General features: G+C 44.4%; 1 protein-coding gene across 10 annotated transcripts in view; it reads left to right on the forward strand.

Moving 5' to 3' along the window:
* CCDC148 (coiled-coil domain containing 148) overlaps positions 1 to 21,974 on the forward strand; it is a 135,376-nt gene that overhangs the window by 22,944 nt on the left and 90,458 nt on the right. For 4 of the 10 annotated variants that reach the window (XM_075609329.1, XM_075609328.1, XM_075609330.1 and 1 more), the window contains exons 3-5: positions 1,607 to 1,705; positions 3,549 to 3,607; positions 12,771 to 12,892. In XM_075609329.1, coding sequence (XP_075465444.1) covers positions 3,553 to 3,607; positions 12,771 to 12,892 — 177 coding nt within the window. In that variant the 5' untranslated portion in view covers positions 1,607 to 1,705; positions 3,549 to 3,552. Of the gene's footprint in view, positions 1 to 1,606; positions 1,706 to 3,548; positions 3,608 to 12,770; positions 12,893 to 21,974 lie in introns of those variants that run through there. The other 6 variants (XM_075609334.1, XM_075609336.1, XM_075609331.1 and 3 more) reach the window with 5 other exon arrangements.

The raw sequence follows: 21,974 nt of genomic DNA on the forward strand, positions 1-21,974 counted from the left end.
AATGCTTGGAATACAGTAAGGCAAAAAATAAACATTTTAGTAGACGACAAAAGGGAGGGGTAAGAACCTCCCCTAAAAATAGAACACCCCAGCCTTGAGACACTAAGAAGTAATGGTATTTTCAACCTTTCCTCCGTTTCACTGGATATTTATTATATGCAAGTTCTTCAAAAGTGCCTAGCCTTCTGTCCTGCATAATCCCCTAAAGATTTTGAACTCTATGTAAATTTACAAAAAAAAAATTGAGGACACTCACATTGAGACTTTTTTCCCCCCATGAAGATGATGAATCAAAAATAAAATTCTTTTGGAAGTGAAAATAGGAATATCAGTGAAAGCCAATACTCGGGATCATCTAATTCTGTAAATTTCTTGGAAGAAAATGAAGGAAAAGATATCCCTATTTGTGTCCTGTATTCTGAGTTCAGACCCCCATCCATCTTTTATCTTTACTAGTTCAATGACAAGTATGTTGATATCTTAGGAAAGTTGATAGAAGAGGATTTAATGAAATTATGCAACCGTAAAACTAAAATCAAAGAATTTTTTTACCCATGAAAATTAGCTATAAATGATCTTGAATTAAGTAGAAATAGCCATGTTAGTCCAGTTGCAATAGTGCAAAGTAAATGAGTACTTCAGTATTCAGTGATACCTTTTTTTATTTGCATTAACAATTGATACTGTAAGAAACTTTCAACAGTTCTCTCTCTTCCTCAGGTCAGCAGTGCCGATTTACAAAGATTCCATGAGTTTAACACAGATGTAAAAAAAAAACAAGATAGCCATCTAAGTCAGATGATGCAGAGAAGGAATAAACAGACAGGGCAATAAATGGATGAAAGGCACAGGACCATACATCCATCAGTAGTGTGCATGGAGGGGGAGGGGATGGGGGGGGGCTGAGAGCGTTAATTGTAAAATTCAGAGAGCGGAAGAGTGTAACATTACAAAAATTATGGTAGTGGATTAAAATCCCCATATCAACATTAAGTCCTCTTGTTTTAGTGTCAAAATGTATTGTCATTTTGAGTTCAAATGTTTTCCGTTCTTGAGTGCTTTTAAACATTCCATTGAGGATTTTGATGTTTAAATCTTTTATGGCATGATCTGGCTGTGAGAAGTGGTGTCCCACTGGAGTGCAATATACTCCGTCTTCATGGTGTGTTATTGTGTGACTGTGTCAGTTCGTTATGGTTTCACCAATGTAGCATCCTTAGTCACATTTGCTGCATTGAATCATACACACCGCTTTCCTGGATGTGCAGCAGAATGTTCCTTTGACGTTGAATGTTATATGTTTGTGGCTGGCTTTGGGATCTTGGCATATATATTTGTATCGTGTGCTACTATAAATAATAAATGAGCTAAAATGGAATACTTGTATAGTGATCCGAAGTGCCGACAAGGGTGGGGGTATTATTATACAGGACCGCCATGAATGTTACCTGGAAGCATTACGTTTACTGTCATATGTTACATCCTAATCCCCTATAGAAAGGGATCCCAATCCCACTCTTTGTTTCTTAGTAAAACATAAAAAATATCCTAGTACAGGCTTAAGTGGATGGAGCTCTGAATGATGGGAACTTTCTATTTGTTTCAGATCTGATCATCCCTATCCTGCATCATATACCCAAAATATATAAGAATCTCCTAAATCCACCTAGAAGACCAATTATATCAGGTATCAATTCACACACAGGTAATCTATCAGTATATATGGATTCCTTTTTGCAACCCCTGGTTTTACAATTGCCAGCGTTCGTTAAGGATACTACTCATGTCCTCCAGATTTTAGAGTGTATAGTCTGGAAACCCGCCTACAGAATAGATAATTTAGATGAGGTATGCTCATGTATCTAGAGTTCAAGTTATCAGCCTTTTTGTTCACTGCAGATGGGGATAATCTTCATCTAAAAAAGAAAAAATATATAGCTCTAAATAGGAATTTCAATACACCTCTTTTCATTACACACATTTAATGGAGGACATTGTGGTATATAAAATATTCTCTCCAAACATTGGAATATCCTTAAACTAGAAGATATACTAAATGGCATCTTGTCTACTAAACCCAAGGTGGTATTCGGTAAAGCTAAAGACCTTAAGAGTACTCTGGTTTCTAGTCTATTAAAAAGTGTTTCTACTAAATCATCATTTGGCTCGATTGTTAAAGCTAAGGGCTCTTTTAAATGCTCAAGCTGTAAGCCCTGCAGATCCACGGTGCCTGCTAAAACCTTTAAGTCTCATGTAACCGAAAAAACTTTGATACCAAATCTTTTATCAATTGCAACACTCAATGTGTCATCTATTTAGTCCAATGTACTGTACATGTGGCTCCAATGTACACGTGGCCTACAATATATAAACAAGACCATAAAACCCTTAAAAATAAGAATCTTTTGAATATTTGAGAAATATTAATATCAGGAAAGTCTTTCTAGATAAAGGAAAACCTCTTAGCTATCTCCTTTCACATTTCCATGAGGCTCATAATGATCCACAGGCTTAGCGTTTTTTTGGGAGTAGAAGCCACTGTGCACAGTCCAAAAGTCACTATTGGTATGAGGCAGACAAAATCCTGCGCGTTTTGTTGCGTTCCTGTGGCTCATAAATATCTGGAGAGGCCAATCTCCCCAGTGCACCTTATACACTTTGTTGAGGACTTATGTACTCTTGTATTGGTCTGAGTGTGAACTTCTTGACTGACGTATTTGAGTTGCGCAACTGTCCTTACTGAGTCGATCTGTCGCGCCCGGGATTCACCGAACTCAGTGCTTTGGTTTCCTTCTCGGACGAGACCGAGGAGAGAACAGAGATAGCGTACAACTACAACCTTGAATGATTGCAACTGAACCGTGGACTCCTTTAGATGCAGCAGACAGACTGAGTCTTTGCACTATATGCTTTCTATCTTTTATTTTGATGCACGTACATTAGTTACCCCGTTGAATTAAGAATACAATTTTTTTATAATTGTACTACACTGAGTGGTTGTGCGCTCTCTCTCTCTTTTTATTGTGTGTGTAAGTATATATATATATATGTACCCACACCCAAACGTATTGAATGACCAATCGGATAGTGGAGCTTTGCTCATGTCAAATTGAATTTGATTACAGAAATTGTCAATACATTCCCTGCACCAAAAAAATAACATTTCATAACAATACCAAATTGTGCTAACTTTGTTTTGCAGTCATAGGTTTGAAAGTGACTCACACTGTTTATTCATTTCCATAATTGAGAATGTAATATTATAATTTGGGATGGAATCAAAAGAAGGAGGTCAAGTTATGACAATCAGAAGCTTCAGGCACTGAACTACAGGACTGCTTTTGTACAGCAATTAATTTGAGACATATAAATCAGCCCTCTTCTCAAAAATTGTGTGTCTTAATTGTAAGATGGAATTATGTCAATCAGTTGTGGTTGTTATTGTTTGATATAAGATGAGTCCGTATCAGAATGTCTTTTGAAATGGGAATGAGCAGGAGTGTAATGTCGCTTCTATTTATTTCTTTTTGTTGTCCCCTCATTTACAGAGGCATGACTGGAAGAGACACAAGAACCTTTGTAACAACTCACAGAACCGGAGACATAAGTATGTGGTTTTGTTCACTTCTTTTCTATATTTGTATTTTGTTTTGATGTATTATTCATATGTTTAGTATTTTCAAAGTATGAAATACTTTATAGCTGCTTTTAAATTAGTATTGTTTTATTCACACTCCATAAATAAAAAAATGCATTATATAATAGTGAGTATCTATAAAAACTTCCAACACCCAAACTCAAAATGTGATGCACAAAATATAAGACCGCTCTTTACCAGGCCTGCTTAGTCATCTCCTGGTGACTTTGATGGTTTCCATTGGCCACTGAAGTGACAATCGCCCTGGTTACAATAATGTTTCCCCTTCATATGTTTTAAACACTGGTGCATTAACAGGTGAATATATCAGAAATAAGGGCTCCCTTGGGTTGGTAGTTGTTGTTTGATTACCACTGGGTACAGAATGAAAAATAAAACAAGACACAATAATAGGTGTCTGAAAATGAACAACTGCTTTATTAGATTATATGACTCCGACAAAATATAAATGCAGTTGAAATTATACGTGGGATTTGTAGAAATTGCAATATACAGCACATATAACAGTATCAGTATAAATGGTTTAGCGTTTGGATTGTTGGCAAAATGAACTTGAATGCTATTGATTTACTGCTATGGCCCATTAAAGAACCTGTCCCTTAGGCCCGCTACACTGTCGAAATTTGCAACAAGTATATAATCATAATAATGTTTCACTTCTCTTTGAACACGATCCACCATTCCCCATCCCAGTGTTTAAATGCAGACTTGAAACGTTTCTGATGGCATGTTCCCGACAGAAGCACATGGAACTACATAGCACTGTTACAATATCTCTTTGCAAGAACTGTTACTTGACAACCACCAGTCGTGCGATCTTGTTACTTTGCAATTAAATAATTTTGGTGAAAGGGAATAAAACCACAGGGCCATATGACTAAGTGGTGCTACGCCATAAGAGCCCTTCAAATTAGTGAGCTGTAAGGTGTCATTTAGCACCGGAAGGAGTTTTCTGTAAATATGGGCCACAGTCCCTTATTCATTTTCCAGTGAAACCACTTTCCTGTGCTGGAGAAAATGTCAGTCCTATTCCATTTGAATGGAGCTGAATTCTTCAGTTAGAGATGCGGTTTCATAGCAATTTGAGTAGGGGCTGTGGGGAGAACTTTGTCGTTTTAAAAATGTTCATGAGTGTCACAAACGCCATACCTTCGTACCTTTGTACCTGTGACTTGTGTACGTGACAGGGGTTTAAACATCACAGTATACCTCAATTATACTGCCACCACCAAGAACAATTTAAAGTCTTACCCCTCTACGAGTCCTTGGCCCTCCATTTGCTGGAAAAGATGTATAGTTATTAACGCAACAAACAATAACAATGTAGCAACATGTGTCTGAAAATGCGGGTAATCTTCTCTTCTATTTAAAACCAAAGACATAACATAAAACACAGACAAAGCTCAGTGCACATCCAGTAAAACTTATACACGGTACAGTGCCTAAATATACATGTATAGATAACTAATAAATAAAATGGTCTTTTAGTTTAACATTTTGGCCAAATTGTTGTAAGCCCCTGAGCCAACTGCACGGCAGACCACGTTTCAAGGGTCCCTAACACTAATATAGATTCTTAATAACCTGTGCATTGCCAGGAAGAATGATTTATAATAAATCTGTCAAAATTAGTTGCAAAGTTCTAAGTCTGATTGAAGCTTTTATTAACCTGTACATTACCAGGAAAAGCACTCTGTAATAGATTTGTCACAATCACACTGTATGCAAGCAAGTTCCCCTGAGAGTGGGAGATGCCATGGAGTGAGCTTTTAACCATTTAAATGTGGGAGGGAGTGAGCTTCAATTAGGTAGGAGGTTGCCACCCGCCAATCAGCTAAGACTAGCTGAACAAGAATTATAAAACATACAGAACACCTACAAGCTCATATTGAACCCCCAAAATAACCACAACATATATATAAGCATATAAGTTTCACAGAGGAGTGCTACTGAGCATGGACAGAATATAGGGGGGTAAACCCCTTGGAATACCGTGGCTACCAAAACCGTGGTGGTCTGTTTATGCAAGTTCGTGGTAGCAAGAGGTAGACATCCATGGAAATATAAAGACAATAGGCAACCAGGATATAGCCGTGCAGACTAAGACAGGGCGGGGGGCCTAGACCGGGGGAAATACCAGCGGGCACGTCCAGGGAAATGCCCGAAAATAAGTCCCTAATGAACCGGTAGCAGGACGCCTCACCCACGCCCTGTGTCCCGGAATAAACCCAGCGGTCAGTACTCATGACTCCTTTGTGATCTGCCAAAATGCTGGTTTGAAAGTTGCCCAGCGGTCTGCTGTATGATGATGTCCTCGTGTGCTCCAGCCGGAAATAGAAGAGGTGAGTAAAAAAAGGCAAGTGACGCCGCGGTCACGACTCCTCTAAACAGCCAAACGCATATAGAAAAATAAAAAACTTTATTGATCGAACAAGTGAACAACAGCCATAGTCATCCTCTGACGCGTTTCGTCCGGGTCACGGACTTTATCAAAGAGTGATTTTATCAAAAAACTAATTTTGACAGATTTATTATAAATCATTCTTCCTGGCAATGCACAGGTTATTAAGAATCTATATTAGTGTTAGGGACCCTTGAAACGTGGTCTGCCGTGCAGTTGGCTCAGGGGCTTACAACAATTTGGCCAAAATGTTAAGCTAAAAGACCATTTTATTTATTAGTTATCTATACAGGTATATTTAGGCACTGTACCGTGTATAAGTTTTACTGGATGTGCACTGAGCTTTGTGTTTTATGTTATGTCTTTGGTTTTAAATATATATATTGCCATGCTCAGTAGCACTCCTCTGTGAAACTTATATGCTTATATATATGTTGTGGTTATTTGGGGGGTTCAATATGAGCTTGTAGGTGTTCTGTATGTTTTATAATCTCCTCTTCTAAAAAGGTTCAATTACAGCCCAAAGACAATACTTATTACATTTTAGATTTAATATACGAAAAAGTGGTACAGTGCTTTTTTACAGAAAAAGAATGTTACAAAAACATAGACAATATAAATGCAGGCTGTTTCAATAACTAAAATAATAAAACAGAGAACCTATATGTTACCAACGAACAATGTTAGATCCCTTCAGAGATGTCTTGAATTTGAAGGTATGAGAACTCGCGTGTTATGGATATAACAACCCTCCCTCTATGTTCAATTTGACCTTTGTACTCCAATGCATTCTTTTTATGCTCAAAACGTTGTCCCTGTGACAAGGACAGTCCAACCTTTTGTGGGTGCGTCTCATCTCCCACTCATCAATCTTTCGGGACATTTAAGGTTGGGAGAGAGAAAGATTTTAAACCCAAATGACCATGAGCGTATAAAATACCCTATAACTCCCTCCCTATAACCTTTCGAATAATGCTACTCTCATCATTACATTCATATGACTTTAATGCATGCCTGGGCATCTTGTCTTGACAAGGCTACTCCTAGTTTTGAGAGATGGAGCAAATATCTGAGATATGCAACCCAAATACCCTGTCATGTTTAGGGTTAGTACAATTCTGTAGTTCAGCTTGTCACAAGTCTATATTTGTTCTCCTTGTGAATTACACCAGAATTAACTTATACGTTGTTAAATCTGTAAGGAAATGGATAGTGCCCTTTCTGTCACCTTTTGTGTGCCAGAAAAAGTCTCAGGAAATGTTATGATGCTCCCTTTTTAAGTTAGCCTAGAGATCAGCTCGAATCTCTGGGGTATCTGTGCACTGTCCCCAGTCACTACAATTATAAACATATCATTTTTTCCATGTTGACCCAGGTAACCTCACAGGAGACGGGGAGAAATAGGTATTTTTAAAATTACAGTTAACCCCTTGGTTGCTGTATTGTTAACACAACTGAATAGGTTAAAGTGCCAGTGAGTTTCCACCCATATATATTTGCTCTTTATATTGCATATATGTTTGCTTTGTACCACTCTGCTTAGAGTTTCTTCTGGTACTAATATACAATATGTTTTACTAGAATTATCTACAGACAAAAATGCAAACCATGAATTCAATACAATTGTTCTAAACAATAAAATAATATAAATATGTGTCTGTCGCTGGCTCAAAATACCCTACTAACATTACGTGAAAGGGGACGGTCACTTAATACCATTTCCAAGTACAAATTAAAAACAACAACAATCACAGAAAGCCAGAAGATCACACAGAAAAAACATAATTTATATTATTTGAAGAATCACAATATAATATATAACACTAGCTGAGAGACCCGGCGTTGCCCGGGATGTGAACTCTGAATAATTATGTTATATAGTTACATAGTAGAGGAGGTTGAAAAAAGATGTACGTCCATCTATGGACCATCTATGTTGGAGTGTTGGTTGTGTGGTTGGTGGAGTATTGGGTGTGTGTTGAATGTTGTTTGTGCAGCAAATGACAGAGACGGGCCAATTTTCATTGTGTTCCTAATATATTTTATTTCAACGAAGAGCCGACTTCCTGTGTGGGGTGTGGTGTGAGCGGAGGGGGTGTGTTTGTGCGCATGTTTGTGGGGTGGGTTTGCGTTGTACGTGAAGGTGGGGTCCTAAATGTGGCAATGGGCATTGTGGAGTGTGGTGTGTGTGTCCCCACGTTGAAGGTGAGGTGTGTTTCCAGCGGAGAGGGTGTTGTGGGGTTTTTGCCGTCCATGAGGGTGTGTTGAGGTGGTGTGTAGGGGAGGTGTGTTGAATATGCGTCAGCGTACGTTGTGCGGTGGTTGTTTAGTGAGTGTTTGGGTAGGGGAGTGTTGAAGTGTTGTTTTGTGTGTCGTATCAGCACAGGAGTGTTGTGTGTGTGAGTTTTGTGTAGGTGAGTGACTGTTGAGTGATTGGAGTGTGGTTGTGTGTGAGTGGTGGGTGTGTGTGTGAGTGGTATGTGTGTGTTGGGTGGGTGGGTATGTGGGTTGGACTGGTGGGTGGGTTGGAGTGGTGTGTGGGTTGAAGTGGTGGGTGGGTGTGAGTGGTGGGTGGGTTGGAGTGGTGGGTGAGTGGGTGTGAGTGGTGGGTGGGTTGGAGTGGTGGGTGGGTGGGTGTGAGTGGTGGGTGGGTGGATGTGAGTGGTGGGTGTGATTCGTGAGTGGTGGGTGGGTTGGTTTCTTGGGTGGGTGGGTTGGAGTGGTGGGTGGGTGGGTGTGAGTGGTGGGTGGGTGTGGTTGGTGGGTGGGAGTGGTTGGTGGGTGGGAGTGTTGGGTGGGAGGGATTGGGAGGGTGGGTGGGAGGGATTGGGAGGGTGGGAGTGGTGGGTGGGAGGGTGGCAGTGGTTAGTGGTGGGTGGGTGGTAGTGGTGGGTGGGTTTGGGGTGGGAGGGGTTTTTGGGTTTGAGGGGTGGGTGGGTGTGAGGGATTGGTGTGTTTTTGTGAGGGGTAAGTGGGTGTGAGTGGTAAGTGGGTGGGTGTGAGGGGTGAGTGGTGGGTGGGGTGAGTGGTGGGTGGGGTGAGTGGTGGGTGGGTGGGTGTGAGGGGTGGGTGAGGGGTGGGTGGGCTGAGAGGTGGTTGGGTGGGGTGAGGGGTGGGTGGGGTGAGGGTTGGGTGGGTGGTTGTGAGGGGTGGGTGGGTGAGGGGTGGGTGGGGTGTGTGAGTGGGGGGTAGGTGGGTGGGAGTGGTGGGAGGGTGGGTGGGAGTGGTGGGTGGGTGGGAGTGGGGGGTTGGGAGTGGTGGGTGGGTTGGAACTTTGGGGTGGGGTTGGTGGGTGGGGTGGGGTTGGTGGGTAGGGTGGGTGTGGTGGGTGGGTGATGGTGGGTTGTGAGTGGTAGTGGTGTTTGGGTGGGAGTGGTGGGAGTGGTGGGTGGGAGTGGTGTTTGGATGTGAGTGGTGTGTGAGGGGTGGGTGGGTGTGAGGGGTGGGTGGGTGGCGTGAGGGGTCGGTGGGGTGAAGGGTGGGGTGAGGGGTGGGGGAGCTTTGGGGTGGGTGAGTGGTGGGTGGGTGGGTGAGTGGTGGGTTGTGGTGGGTGGGTGTGAGTGGTGGGTGGGGTGAGGGGTGGGTGGGGTGAGGGGTGGGTGAGTGGTGGTTGTGTTTGTGCAAGTGGTGGGTGGCTGTTGTGTGGGTGGGTAGTTGTGTGAGTGTTGTGTGTGTTGTGTGTGGACGTTGTAGTGTTGCTTGTGTGGTTGATGGAGTGTTGGCGGTGTGTGTTAGTGAGTGTTGTGTGTGGGTGTGCTGACTGTTTGTGCAAGAAATGACACAGACGGCTCAATTGACATTGTGTTCCGAATATTTTTTATTTCAACGAAGAGCTGAGTGACTGTGGGAGGTGTGCTGCCAGCGGAGGGGGTGTTTTGGTGCACACGTTTGTGTGGTGTGGGGTTGAGGTGCAAGGGGAGGGGTGGCCTACACCTGTGAATCTGCATTGTGTTGAGTGTAGTGTGTCTGGCAGCAAGGTGAAGGTGAGGTGTGTTGGGGTGGTTTAGCGTCTGGGAGGGTGTGTGTTGAGGCGTTGGGTAGGGAAGGTGTGTTGTATATGCCGCAGCGTGTGGGTGGGCAGGTAGGGTGGTGTTGAAGTGTTGTTCTCTGTGGCGTATCAGCACAGGAGTGCTGGTTGGTGGGGCGTGCGGGAGGGCGTGTGGCGTGCGGGAGGGCGTGCGGCGTGGCTGAGGACGTGCGGCGTGGCTGAGGACGTGCGGCGTGGCTGAGGACGTGCGGCGTGCGGGAGGGCGTGCGGCGTGCGGGAGGGCGTGCGGCGTGGCTGAGGACGTGCGGCGTGGCTGAGGACGTGCGGCGTGGCTGAGGACGTGCGGCGTGCGGGAGGGCGTGCGGCGTGCGGGAGGGCGTGCGGCGTCTCTGAGGGCTTGCGGCGTGTCTGAGGGCGTGCGGCGTGTCTGAGGGCGTGCGGCGTGCGGCGTGTCTGAGGGCGTGCGGCGTGGCTGTTGGGTGTGTGGCTGAGTGTTGTTTTTTGTGTAAGTGACGCTGTGAGCAGACATGTGGCATGGAATCAGTGCTATCTTGTATTGTGAAGCAGTGCTGTGGCAGTAAGGTGAAGGTGAGGTGTGGCCCCTGGAGGGGGTTGTTGCGGCCTACGGGAGTGGTTGTTGTGTTTGCGGGCTAGGGGTGGGTTTGTGGGGTACGGGAGGGTTTTTGGGGGGGTTGCGGGCTACGGGAGGTGTTGTGGGGGGGGGGGGGGGGTGTCTCCGGTGGGGTGTTTCGCTGACGGGAGGTGTGGAGGGGGGGGAGGGGAGGGTGTCTCCGGTGGGGTCTTTCGTCTGCCGTGAGGGGTTGTGGAGGGTAATTTTGCGGGCTCCGGCGGGGTGTGCGCTCCTGATGGGTGAGGTTGCGGACTGTTGTTTTGTGTGGCTGCGGTAGCGTACGGGAGGTGTTTCGGCTGACGGGAGGTGTTGTGGGGGGGTTTGCGGGCTCCGGTGTCTCCGGTGGAGTATTTCGGCTGACGGGAGGTGTTGTGGGGGGGTTTGCGGGCTCCGGTGTCTCCGGTGGGGTGTTTCGCTGACGGGAGGTACTGTGGGGGGGGCTCCGGTGTCTCCGGTGGGGTGTTTAGCTGAAGGGAGGTATTGTGTGTGGGGGGGGGGGGGGTTGCGGGCTCTGGTGTCTCCGGTGGAGTATTTCGGCTGACGGGAGGTGTTGTGGGGGGGTTTGCGGGCTCCGGTGTCTCCGGTGGGGCGTGCGCTCCTGATGGGTGAGGTTGGGGAGTGTTGCAGGCGTGGTGTTGTGTGTGGCTGCGGTAGCATACGGGAGGTGTTGTGGGGGGGGAGGTGTTGTGGGGGGGGGTGTTGTGGGGGGGGTGTTGTGGGGGAGTGGGTTGCGGGGGAGGGGGTTGCGGGCTCCGGAGACAGGTGGGGTGTTTCATCTGCCAGGAGGGGTTGTGGAGGGTAGTTTTGCGGGCTCTGGTGGGGTGTGCGCTCCTGATGGGTTAGGTTAGGGAGTATTGCAGGCGTGGTGTTGTGCGGTAGCGGGCCTGCGGTCCCGGGAGGGCGTGCGCTCCTGATGGGTGTGTGTGTGTGTGTGTGTGTGTGTGTGTCGTCACTCCGCCTCAGGCCAATGAGAGGTGTGGGGGCGGGCGGCCCAAGGGACCAATGAGATTTCCCCTAGGGACACAGGAAGATGCAGACAGGCATACAGTGCTTTCACAAATATATAATAAGATAATAAGATAATATTTTTTAAGTTACTGTACCTTACTGGAAATTAAATAGATATATACTTGGCAGTGGTTATTCAGTTTAGATGCTTCAGGGAAAGTAGTTACCTTGCGGAGACAAGAGGGCGTCATGTATGCATGTTAAAAATGACACAAATGCCCCAAATCAAGCAAATCGCAAGACATTTTCCTAACAATTGGAAAGCAATTTGCTAATGCTTTTCATATTATTTTTCAGACCACATTTTGTGCTTTGCTTGTCTCTACAACAGCAATGTCTTACATGTGTGCAAATGCCCAAACGGAGTGTGTGCTATGCAGGTTTGGACATCCCTCCGTTTGAGCAACAATTAGGGGCAATTTGTCATAAATATGAAGCATGTCTTTTTGTTTTTTAATATGCAAGTTTAAAGTCTTTTGTCTCTACTACCAAGTTTTAGTTGGTCTAAAAATGCAATGCAAGCCTCTTAATAGATTTAGTTCACCATCAGGATTGTACATTAAGCCAGGGGTTCTCAACTCCAGTTCCGAAGACCCACCCCAGCAGGTCAGGTGTAAAAGATATCCCAGCTCCATCACAGCTGGCTCAGTCTTTGATTGAGCCACTGATAGAGCCACCTGTGCTGAAGCTGGGGTTATCCTGAAAACTTGACCTGTTGGGGAAGGCGGTCTTGAAGACTGGAGTTGAGAACCCATGCATTAAGCCGTCGCAAAACCAGGGCAAACCTGAAAAACAATTTAAAAGAAAAAAATAATGGGATGGTGGTTTATTTTTTATCAATATTATATGTAAATGGCCGCCAGAGGGTTATTTGCATTTTCATGTTACTTACAAAATCTAAGTATTGTGTCATTCATCTCAGCCTCATTTCTGATACAAATAATACTTTCAAAATGAAAACAGCTCTGAAAGAATGCGACTTGTATTTTTTATGTTCAGCAGTTTCAACCATCATCATGACCAGCATTGCAATAATGTAACTTGCATTTTAAGTTCTATATTATTATTTTTTGGCCAAAAACAGAGGATTTGGTGGTTCGCATGAAGAATGGATTCGTCAGCCAAAAGTATAAACCTGTTGACTATCAGCAACTGCGTGCAGAAACTGAGGCCAAGAAACTCGCCTCAGCTAATATACAGTTAAAGGTAAACTTTGTTAATTCTTGAAGACTGATATTGTTTTCTTTAACGTGGATTTTTAAAAAAAAATAAACCACATCTACAAAAGGATTTCGTTAATGATGTTAGTAAAACTCTGCTCTCGAGGTTTCGTATTTAGCATTGAATAAAAAAAAGATTGTGTATAAATCAGATGTCTGCTCCAGTTATCGTAAAGGAGTTTAAGGATATATTTTAAAGTCTGTACATTACATCTAAAAGTTTTTATTTATTAAAATCTTCAGATGTTTCTTAGGGCACAGATTCTTTCAAAATCCACACCCTTTTTATGTCTAGTTTTTTGGTTCTTGGCCCCTTTTTGCAAGTTTTTCTCCAATGGATAGATCTATTACATAATTCGAAGTATTAATATTTTTCTGATATATACATAAAGTTCCACTAAACCTTTTATTTAAGGAGAGCCACTCCTTCTCAAAGCAAATAATAACAATCGAACATTCTGCTTCAATGAAATTACAGTATTAATGCCACGTTCCCCATTGCTTAAGGCCTTCTTTTTCTTACTGTTTTGAAGATTATCGGCTCGTGTCTTCACCAACGCCCTTCCAATTATAACCTGTTATTATTAAATCCATGGACATCTGTATTTGAAATCTGGTCTTCATGAAAAAGCTAACGGGGCTGTCCCACTTAACCTATCAGTATTTTTAATACGAGCTGTGTTTACTTTTCCCGTTTCATCCTGCCGACGTCATTGTTAATCATTCAGTAGTTTTAGTTTTTTTGGTTAATTTTCCATGACATAATAAAGTATACTCCATTTAGATTTTCTAAAAACTGCTTCATAACTCAATGTGATAAGTTCAGCTATGGTTTTGTACTGCATAGTCAGATTATCCTAATGGTTATAGTCAGGCTTTCAGTTTCTAATTTAGAAAGCTAAATGTGTCCTAAATTATGAGAGCAATATAACAAACTTGTATTTTTAATTGTTAAGTGTTTTAAAATGATTGCAGTGTTAGTGTATGTTGCTATGTGGTACAATAAAGCTCTTTTTGTAAAGTGCTTTCTAGTGATTCATATCTAGAGAATATTATTGTTATTATATTCTACAGTGCAGTACAATGTGGGGGTAGGAACAAGAACAAAACCTTTCAAATATATGAGATGGTAAGCTCTTCGGGGCAGGGACTCCTTTTCCTAAATGTCACTTTTATGTCTGAAAGCACTTTTTCCCATTATGTGTTATTTGTATTATTTGTTATTTATATGATTATCATGTGTATTACTATACATACATACATACATACATACATACATACAATATGTAAGTAACCCTCCTTCTAAAGGGTTACTAGCGATACTTGTGTATGCTGGGCCCCACCCTTGTTGCTATAGGGATTCATTCATCATGCAGGGGTATTTTAAGGAGGAGAGACTGTTCTGGAAGGTTAGGTTCCCAGAGGTTCAGAGGAGCGGAGCCCCAGGGAGAGTAGATAAGTAATGTTGGTAAAGTAATAGCATAGACCTGGCCCACCTTGTTTTATAATATTGTAGATAGGGACAGTACTCCTTATGTAAGGACCCCCTAGAGATGGAATGGAATCCGGTACAGTTAAGTAAAAGGAATACGGCACGCTATAGAGGGCCTCAGGAAAGGGGCTCTCGGGTGCCTGCTGATCAGCTCTAACCGCGAATCAGTGCTAACGTTCCCCATCAGTCTGTGTGGAAGTGGCAGTTCCAAAACGGACAGCTAAGTACTGGGTCAAGCAATAGGAGACCCGAATTGGGGCCCCCAATAATCAAATCACTACCTTAAGAGTTCTGGTGAGACAAGGGGGGCCGGTCCCACAACTACCTAAGCAACTAAGTCAGAGTACCTGCAATTGAGTGTTGAGTGGGCACAGATGGAAGAAAAGTATTCGTGTATGTCTTTGAATAAAAACCATGTATAACGTGTCAAGATATATATGTGTGGTCTCTTCTGTGTTTTGGGGACACGAATAAATGACAATTGTACTATAAAAGTTCTGGCGCCCATTATTTAACAACCTTGCTACCTCATCACCCAGCCGCCAGAATGCCAGCAGCCTGAGTCAATGTAATCCATGTGGTGTAGCCATATACACCCCACACCAATGTAACCTCTCGTGGAAGCTGGGCAGGGAGCGTTACACATACAATTTAAAACAATTATTATTTAACAATTTAAAATTTAAATATTATTTGTTATCTTTTACTTGTATGGGCCAACATTTTCCACTGAGCGGATAATACCATTATATGACAAAAGCGTACATATATGTTAAAATGACCAACTGGGGCAATGGGAAGTAGGTCCCTGCCCCAAGGAGCTTACAAACTTTAAGGAGTGGAGTGGGGCCGCAAGAAATAGTGTGTGTTGCTTTCTTTACAATGGTTTGATTATCAGGACTAGAAGTATGCGGTTCTAGGATAAAAGTAAAAGGACAAACAAGAAAAGATACCCGCTTGACCAAAGTTGACCAAAGATTAAAAACAAGCAGGTGCAATAGGGAGAGCAAAGCTAATGGGGTGAACACAAAAAGATCCGGACGGAACAGAGAAGTACCGACTGGGAGGTCCCTGTATCATGCACTCAATGGTTGTGTAATAATGAAGTGTGATTAGTACCCTGTCAGTGTCTATGAGACGAGTGATAAGCTAGGGTGATCCAAACTACGGTGATGTGAATATGATAACTCTAAAAACAATTGTATTAAGTATACATTAAGATAAGGGGGACCACTAAAATGAGAACAATAAAATAAAACAGCGCTATGTGGGCTGTATAGTAAGTACCTATGTACGGCAGTCACACCAGCGCAATTGGCTGTTGGGTAATACAACCCATATGCGATACACATATAGCAATACCCAATGCTATGGGAATAGGACCATTAAATTAATTGTCCCTGTGACAGAGTGAAGTCAACTCCTATCAGTTATGCCTGGGAGACATATGTCTGAGTGGTTCATCCAGCACTCATAAGGGTTAACTCAGGTGGAAGTTAGATAATCAGGATGTAAGCTGACACCTGATAGCCAGCAAGGTAGAAAATGATCTTGTGACTGGCAGTAGCTGTCTCTCTCAGACCAGAGCACACGGATATATGTGCTGCTAGCCAGACAGATACATCAAACTTCTTACTGCAACCTAAGTAAGACTTTTTCATTTGTTTTTCTGATTGCTTCAAAGACTCTTACGGTTTGGTTCTGGGTTAGCCAGCCAGCCTGCTAGCTAGGCCTGATGTGTTAGTCAGTCCTCCCAATGTGGAGCAGGATTTGTTTTGCTTAAAGGGACAGTGTACCCACATGTTATGTTGTGATGGAGAAATAAAGCCATTGAACGTTTTTCATTATCCTGAAACTACACGTGTGGACTGTTCCCTGACCTCGGCTACAGGCCGTCCTGCCACAGGTGGTGTCAGAAGTGGGATGTCGGACGGGCCCTGTATCTGAAGGGCCACACAAAAAAAAAGGGGGGGGGGAAATGGAGACAATTTTTTCTCAGTTCCTTGAGCAACAGCTCCAGCTAGCAGAGAAGCAAGCTGAGCGACAAGCCCAGCAAGATGAGCAACAGGCCCGGCGAGAGGAAAAGCTACTCCAATTGCTGGCCGAAAGTCCAGCCCCAGGCAGACCAGAGATTCCAAATAACCCACCGGTGATGCTGCCTAAAATGAAGCCAACCGAAGACCCAGAGGCATTTCTCCTCACTTTTGAAAGGGTAGCCACGGCCCACGGCTGGACAGTTGATCGCTGGGTAACGACTCTGGCTCCACTCCTCATAGGAGAAGCTCAGGCAGCCTACCAGGCTCTTCCAACAGACGAGGCCTTGGACTATCAGCAACTAAAAGCTGCTATTCTGGATCGCCTAGGCCTCACTCCAGAAACCTACCGACAGCGGTTCCGGACAGTCAAATATGCAAACAGAGACAGACCCCGGGTCGTAGCCCACCGCTTAGTAGACTTATGTACCAGATGGATACAACCGGAGAAGCATACTAAGGCAGAGATCCTTGAACAGTTTGTGCTCGAACAGTTCATACAGATACTGCCCCCCTCCTCATGCTCCTGGGTAAAAAGACACGCTGCATTTTCCCTGGATTCAGCGGTCCGCTTGGTGGAAAACTTCCTTGCGACGACACCCAACAGGATAGCTGGGAACGGGCCGTGCAAATACCAGTTGCTTCCGGTGATGCTAGACGCAGGAGAGCAGACAATCGAGGGGTCTACAACCCGCCAGCTCGGGAGATCCAGTCAACCCGATCGGAAGATCCTTTCCCATCTCGGAGGGTTCCTGGTACAAACTCCCGCAGAGACGCCCGTCCCGGGTCCGAGACCATTGGATCACCCAAGGGAGGCTGCCACCCACAGTATTCCCCGAGAACCTGGACTCCTGTCAGCCATCCGGTGGAGAGGATACCCCCACCAACCAGAAGGGAGGATCCCATCCAACAGCGGAGAGGTCCAAACACCGAGCCCCATCGAGAGCTTCCGCTGACGACCGAGTTGGCAGACTCAGGAGATGATGAGATGGACTGTTCATATGGCAGAACCACTGCCACAGCTTGTCTCCAAGGGGACCACAATCCGTGGTTAGTCCCAGCATCTCTGGAGGGGAAAATAGTAAAAGCCATGCTGGACTCGGGATCTGGAAAAACCCTGATCCTAGAGGGCCTAATTCCAAGCAACAGACTATGCTATGACTCTCCTTGGAATATCGAATGTATCCAAGGGGATACAAAGAGATACCCGACGGCGAACGTTCTACTACGTATCAAGGATCAAGAGGCTAGCCTACTAGTGGGAGTTGCTACCTGCTCCTGTTCTACTTGGCCGAGACTGGCCCTACTTCGAAACATTGTTGGCCCCTACTCCTACGGAACCTACTTCTCTGGTACCGGAGAAGCCCGGAGACTTGTTTCCTTTTTCCCCAGAGATTTTCCCCCGTAGACATCACGTCCCAAAGACACGTAAACAGAGACATGCGGAAAAAGAGGACTGGTTAAGAAAGGCTGGGACTTTTGGTAACATTAGTCAGCCCAAAGGACTGCAGGTCATGGCCGGGGATGACCAGGGTGGGGAACAGATAGATACGGGAATTTTGCCAGACCTGGATCTTCCTGACTTCCGTCAGAGGCAGAGGGAAGACCCAGCTCTGGCTAGACAATATGAGAAGGTGGTACAGGTCAACAACAAGATAATAGATGAACAAGGGGTAAGAGTGTTTCCACATTTTGAACTGTTGAATGACATCCTATATCGTGTGAATAAGGTTACACAAACAGGGGAGGTCATTCAACAGATGCTAGTCCCTAAGGGGTTGATTAAAACAGTGTTTACCCTAGCCCATACTCTCCCATGGGGTGGTCATTTGGGCAGAGATAAGACCACAGACCGCATCTCGTCCCGGTTTTACTGGCCAGGCATACATGGTAAAACAGACAAAAAATGGGGGAGCACAGGTTGAGGGACTATACAGACGTGTGATATACTGCAATGGTATAAAACTTTGATGTGAAATGAGGTGTAAAATAACATAAACACTTACACGTCCTTGTGTAAATGCTTGCACATCAAGGTATCTTTACTCTAGGTGTTTTCTCTTCTGTTTTCTTTCTGCTTGTGCTTTTCTTCTCCTCTGGTGTGCTGTAAAGCGTCTCTGGTCTTTTCCACGGGGATGGGTTGTGATGTTGTCCTCAGAGTTAAATGAAATAAAAACAGATGAATAAGGGACAAGACAGAATAAATAAAATATACGTCTGGGGTAGACAACTGTATCTAAATCAAAAAAGCAGAGGAATACTGCATCCACTCACACGGGCAAGCGTGAGTGATCTCTGGAGGGAGGTGTCTTTGATGGCACCTCACTGCAGGGCTCCCACGTGCCCCACCGGTTCTTCGCACCAAACAATAGGGGTGAAGGGGCGAGGGTGGGTTAAAATGTGTCCCCGTAAGGTTAACAATAGACTCACACGGCCAAGTGTGAGTATGGACTCAAATTGGTATCTCTTCTCCCCTCTCTGGAGCATCAAATTCAAACCTTCAACTGGTGTTGTTAGAATCACTCAAATAGTGCCTGGTTCACACGATAGTACACACGGGTACAAGGGTGAAAAAACGTGATATTTCTGGACACCAACAGGACAAAGTCCCAACAAAACGTTTAAAAAGCACTTAGTCCAAATGACTTAAGAGCTGAAATAGGCAGCCAGTCTATCAGAAAATGTTCGTGCAGGATACTCAAGTGCGCAGCTAACTCTCTGCGTCCGGGTGGTAGGCTTTGCTCTTTCTTCCTGCTTCTGACGGTGGCTGAAGTGGTAAAAAAGTACTCGGGGATAGTAGCAACGCGTTTCACCCTTTTTGGGCTTCCTCAGGCTCCGTAGACGATTATATCACCCCATCACTATTCAGTTTAAGGTAGCGCCCGGGCTTTTCTGTACATCACTGTTCCAAGCATACATGGTGACATCATGACATCATGAAACTATGTGAGACATGGGTAGAAATGGATTGGATAATAGACCGCAAAGTCTAAAAAAAGCACCGTCAGCTCACCGAGTGGAAGGCTTAAAAAAGTTTATTAAAGCTACATAAAAAAGAGAATGAGGACAAACAAAATACAAAAACAAAACACCTCCTACGCGTTTCAGGCTCTAAGAGCCCTTTCTCAAGGGGGATAATGGGGACTGTGAGTTAATCTCATATATATAGCCCCTCCTGTACACTTAACTAGCCACCAAATTAAACCATTATTTCTTTTACTCCCTGTTATAGAGCTTTTAGTAGCCTTGCCCTATGCGAGACATGTCCTGAATGCCAGTTAACTAGCCAAAAAGGACAGAAGCCGACTCCCTTGGTCCCTCTGCCCTTGGTAGCCGTCCCATTCGAGAGAATTGGGGTAGATCTGGTCGGACCTTTAGAACCCTCTGCGAAGGGACATAAATTTGTACTCGTTGTTGTAGATTATGCCACCAGATATCCTGCGGCCTTCCCTCTGAGATCAGCCACTGCTAAACAGGTTGCTCACAGGCTGTTACAACTGTTCTCTAGGGTAGGACTGCCCCAAGTAATGTTAACTGACCAGGGGACAAATTTCATGACAAAAAAGAGTGCCCCGACCCAAGTTAAATGGTCTTGGGAGTGCCAAGACGACTTTGACATGCTTAAAAAGTGCCTGTCAGAGAGCCCAGATTTTAAAGAGCCCTTCATCATCCAGACGGATGCCTCAGAGGTAGGACTGGGAGCAGTGCTGTCCCAGCAATTTGATGGTGTTGAACACCCCATACTGTTCATCAGCCGGAAGCTGTTCCCAAGGGAAGTGAGGTATTCCGTCATTGAGAAGGAGTGCCTCGCTGTAGAATGGGCAATTGAGGACTTGAGACATTATGTCGCCAGATTACACTTCACCCTGGTCACTGACCATGCGCCCTTGAAGTGGTTAAACACCATGAAGGACACAAACTCAAGGTTGACCAGGTGGTATATGGCCCTCCAACCCTTCTCTTTTGACATTCAGCATAGACCTGGAAAGGACCCTGGAAATGCTGATTTTTTTGACGAGAGAAGGAGTGGAGGGTCGGGCTTCAGCCGTGTGGGACACTAGCCACACACAAACAGGGGAGGTATGTGACAGAGTGAAGTCAACTCCTATCAGTTATGCCTGGGAGACATATGTCTGAGTGCTTCATCCAGCACTCATAAGGGTTAACTCAGGTGGAAGTTAGATAATCAGGATGTAAGCTGACACCTGATAGCCAGCAAGGTAGAAAAGGATCTTGTGACTGGCAGTAGCTGTCTCTCTCAGACCAGAGCACACGGATATATGTGCTGCTAGCCAGACGGATACATCAAACTTCTTACTGCAACCAAAGTAAGACTTTTTCATTTGTTTTTCTGATTGCTTCAAAGACTCTTACGGTTTGGTTCTGGGTTAGCCAGCCTGCTAGCTAGGCCTGCTGTGTTAGTCAGTCCTCCCAATGTGGAGCAGGATTTGTTTTGCTTAAAGGGACAGTGTACCCACATGTTATGTTGTGACGGAGAAATAAAGCCATTGAACGTTTTTCATTATCCTGAAACTACACATGTGGACTGTTCCCTGACATCGGCTACAGGCCGTCCTGCCACAGTCCCTAAACACATATCTCTACACACAGTGGGTGAGTGGGGAGCAGAAGTTCTGAGGATAGGATAATCAGGCAAGGGAAAACTGGGGCCGGTAAGGTACCATATATTCTAGTTCTTCACTGACCCTGAAGTCCAAATTCTCATTACAGAGGACAGATACAAATTTGCCATCAATAAGTACCAGTAGGTGAATTCACACCATATTGATGACAATAGTAAACACAGTAACCAAACATTGAGCCATTTGTGTAAATGGCTAGCCTGGTATCGGTGACATCAGAGTTTCTAGTTTGATAATTGGTACCTACAGTGTAAAAAAATCTGGTCATAACCAGATGCTGTAGAAGTTAATAAAATATATATCAGCCACTAGTGAATGCATAATGTAACAGCCTCCAACATGGTATTGCTGTATCAAAATAAAATGCTCCGGTGCCTGGTAGCTACCAGATATAAACAATATGAACACAATCCGAGATTGAGATCAGCCGACATGAGATCAGCCCTCCAATAGTTTGTATCAATGAATGACACTACAACAAATGTATCAACTACAGAATCAGTGGTATATTGTGAATCTCCCGCATATACTATAATCTCCCCTTCAAAAACATACCCCTACAAACGGGGAGGGAAAGGATGGGGAGAGAGCTGGAGAGATGTTCCCCATAAACTCAGCTGTGCTGTCCCTGTGGGAGTAATACCAGAAACATATATATGAGGTGGCATCCCATTGGTATAATGTTAACCTCCCACTTCAAAGTAATCTCACCCTCAAAAACATACCCCTACAAACCAGGAGAGGGAAAGGGTGGGGAGAGAGCTAGAGAGATGTTCCCTATATACTCAGCTGTGCTGTCCCTGCGGGAGCAATACTAGAAACCTGTATATGGAGTGGCGTTCCATGTCTCGTTAGATGAGTAAAAACTGCTTCTTGTTTACTCGTATGGTAGTGGCAGTG

This window comes from Ascaphus truei, chromosome 7 (assembly GCF_040206685.1).
Source record: "Ascaphus truei isolate aAscTru1 chromosome 7, aAscTru1.hap1, whole genome shotgun sequence".
NCBI lineage: Eukaryota > Metazoa > Chordata > Amphibia > Anura > Ascaphidae > Ascaphus > Ascaphus truei.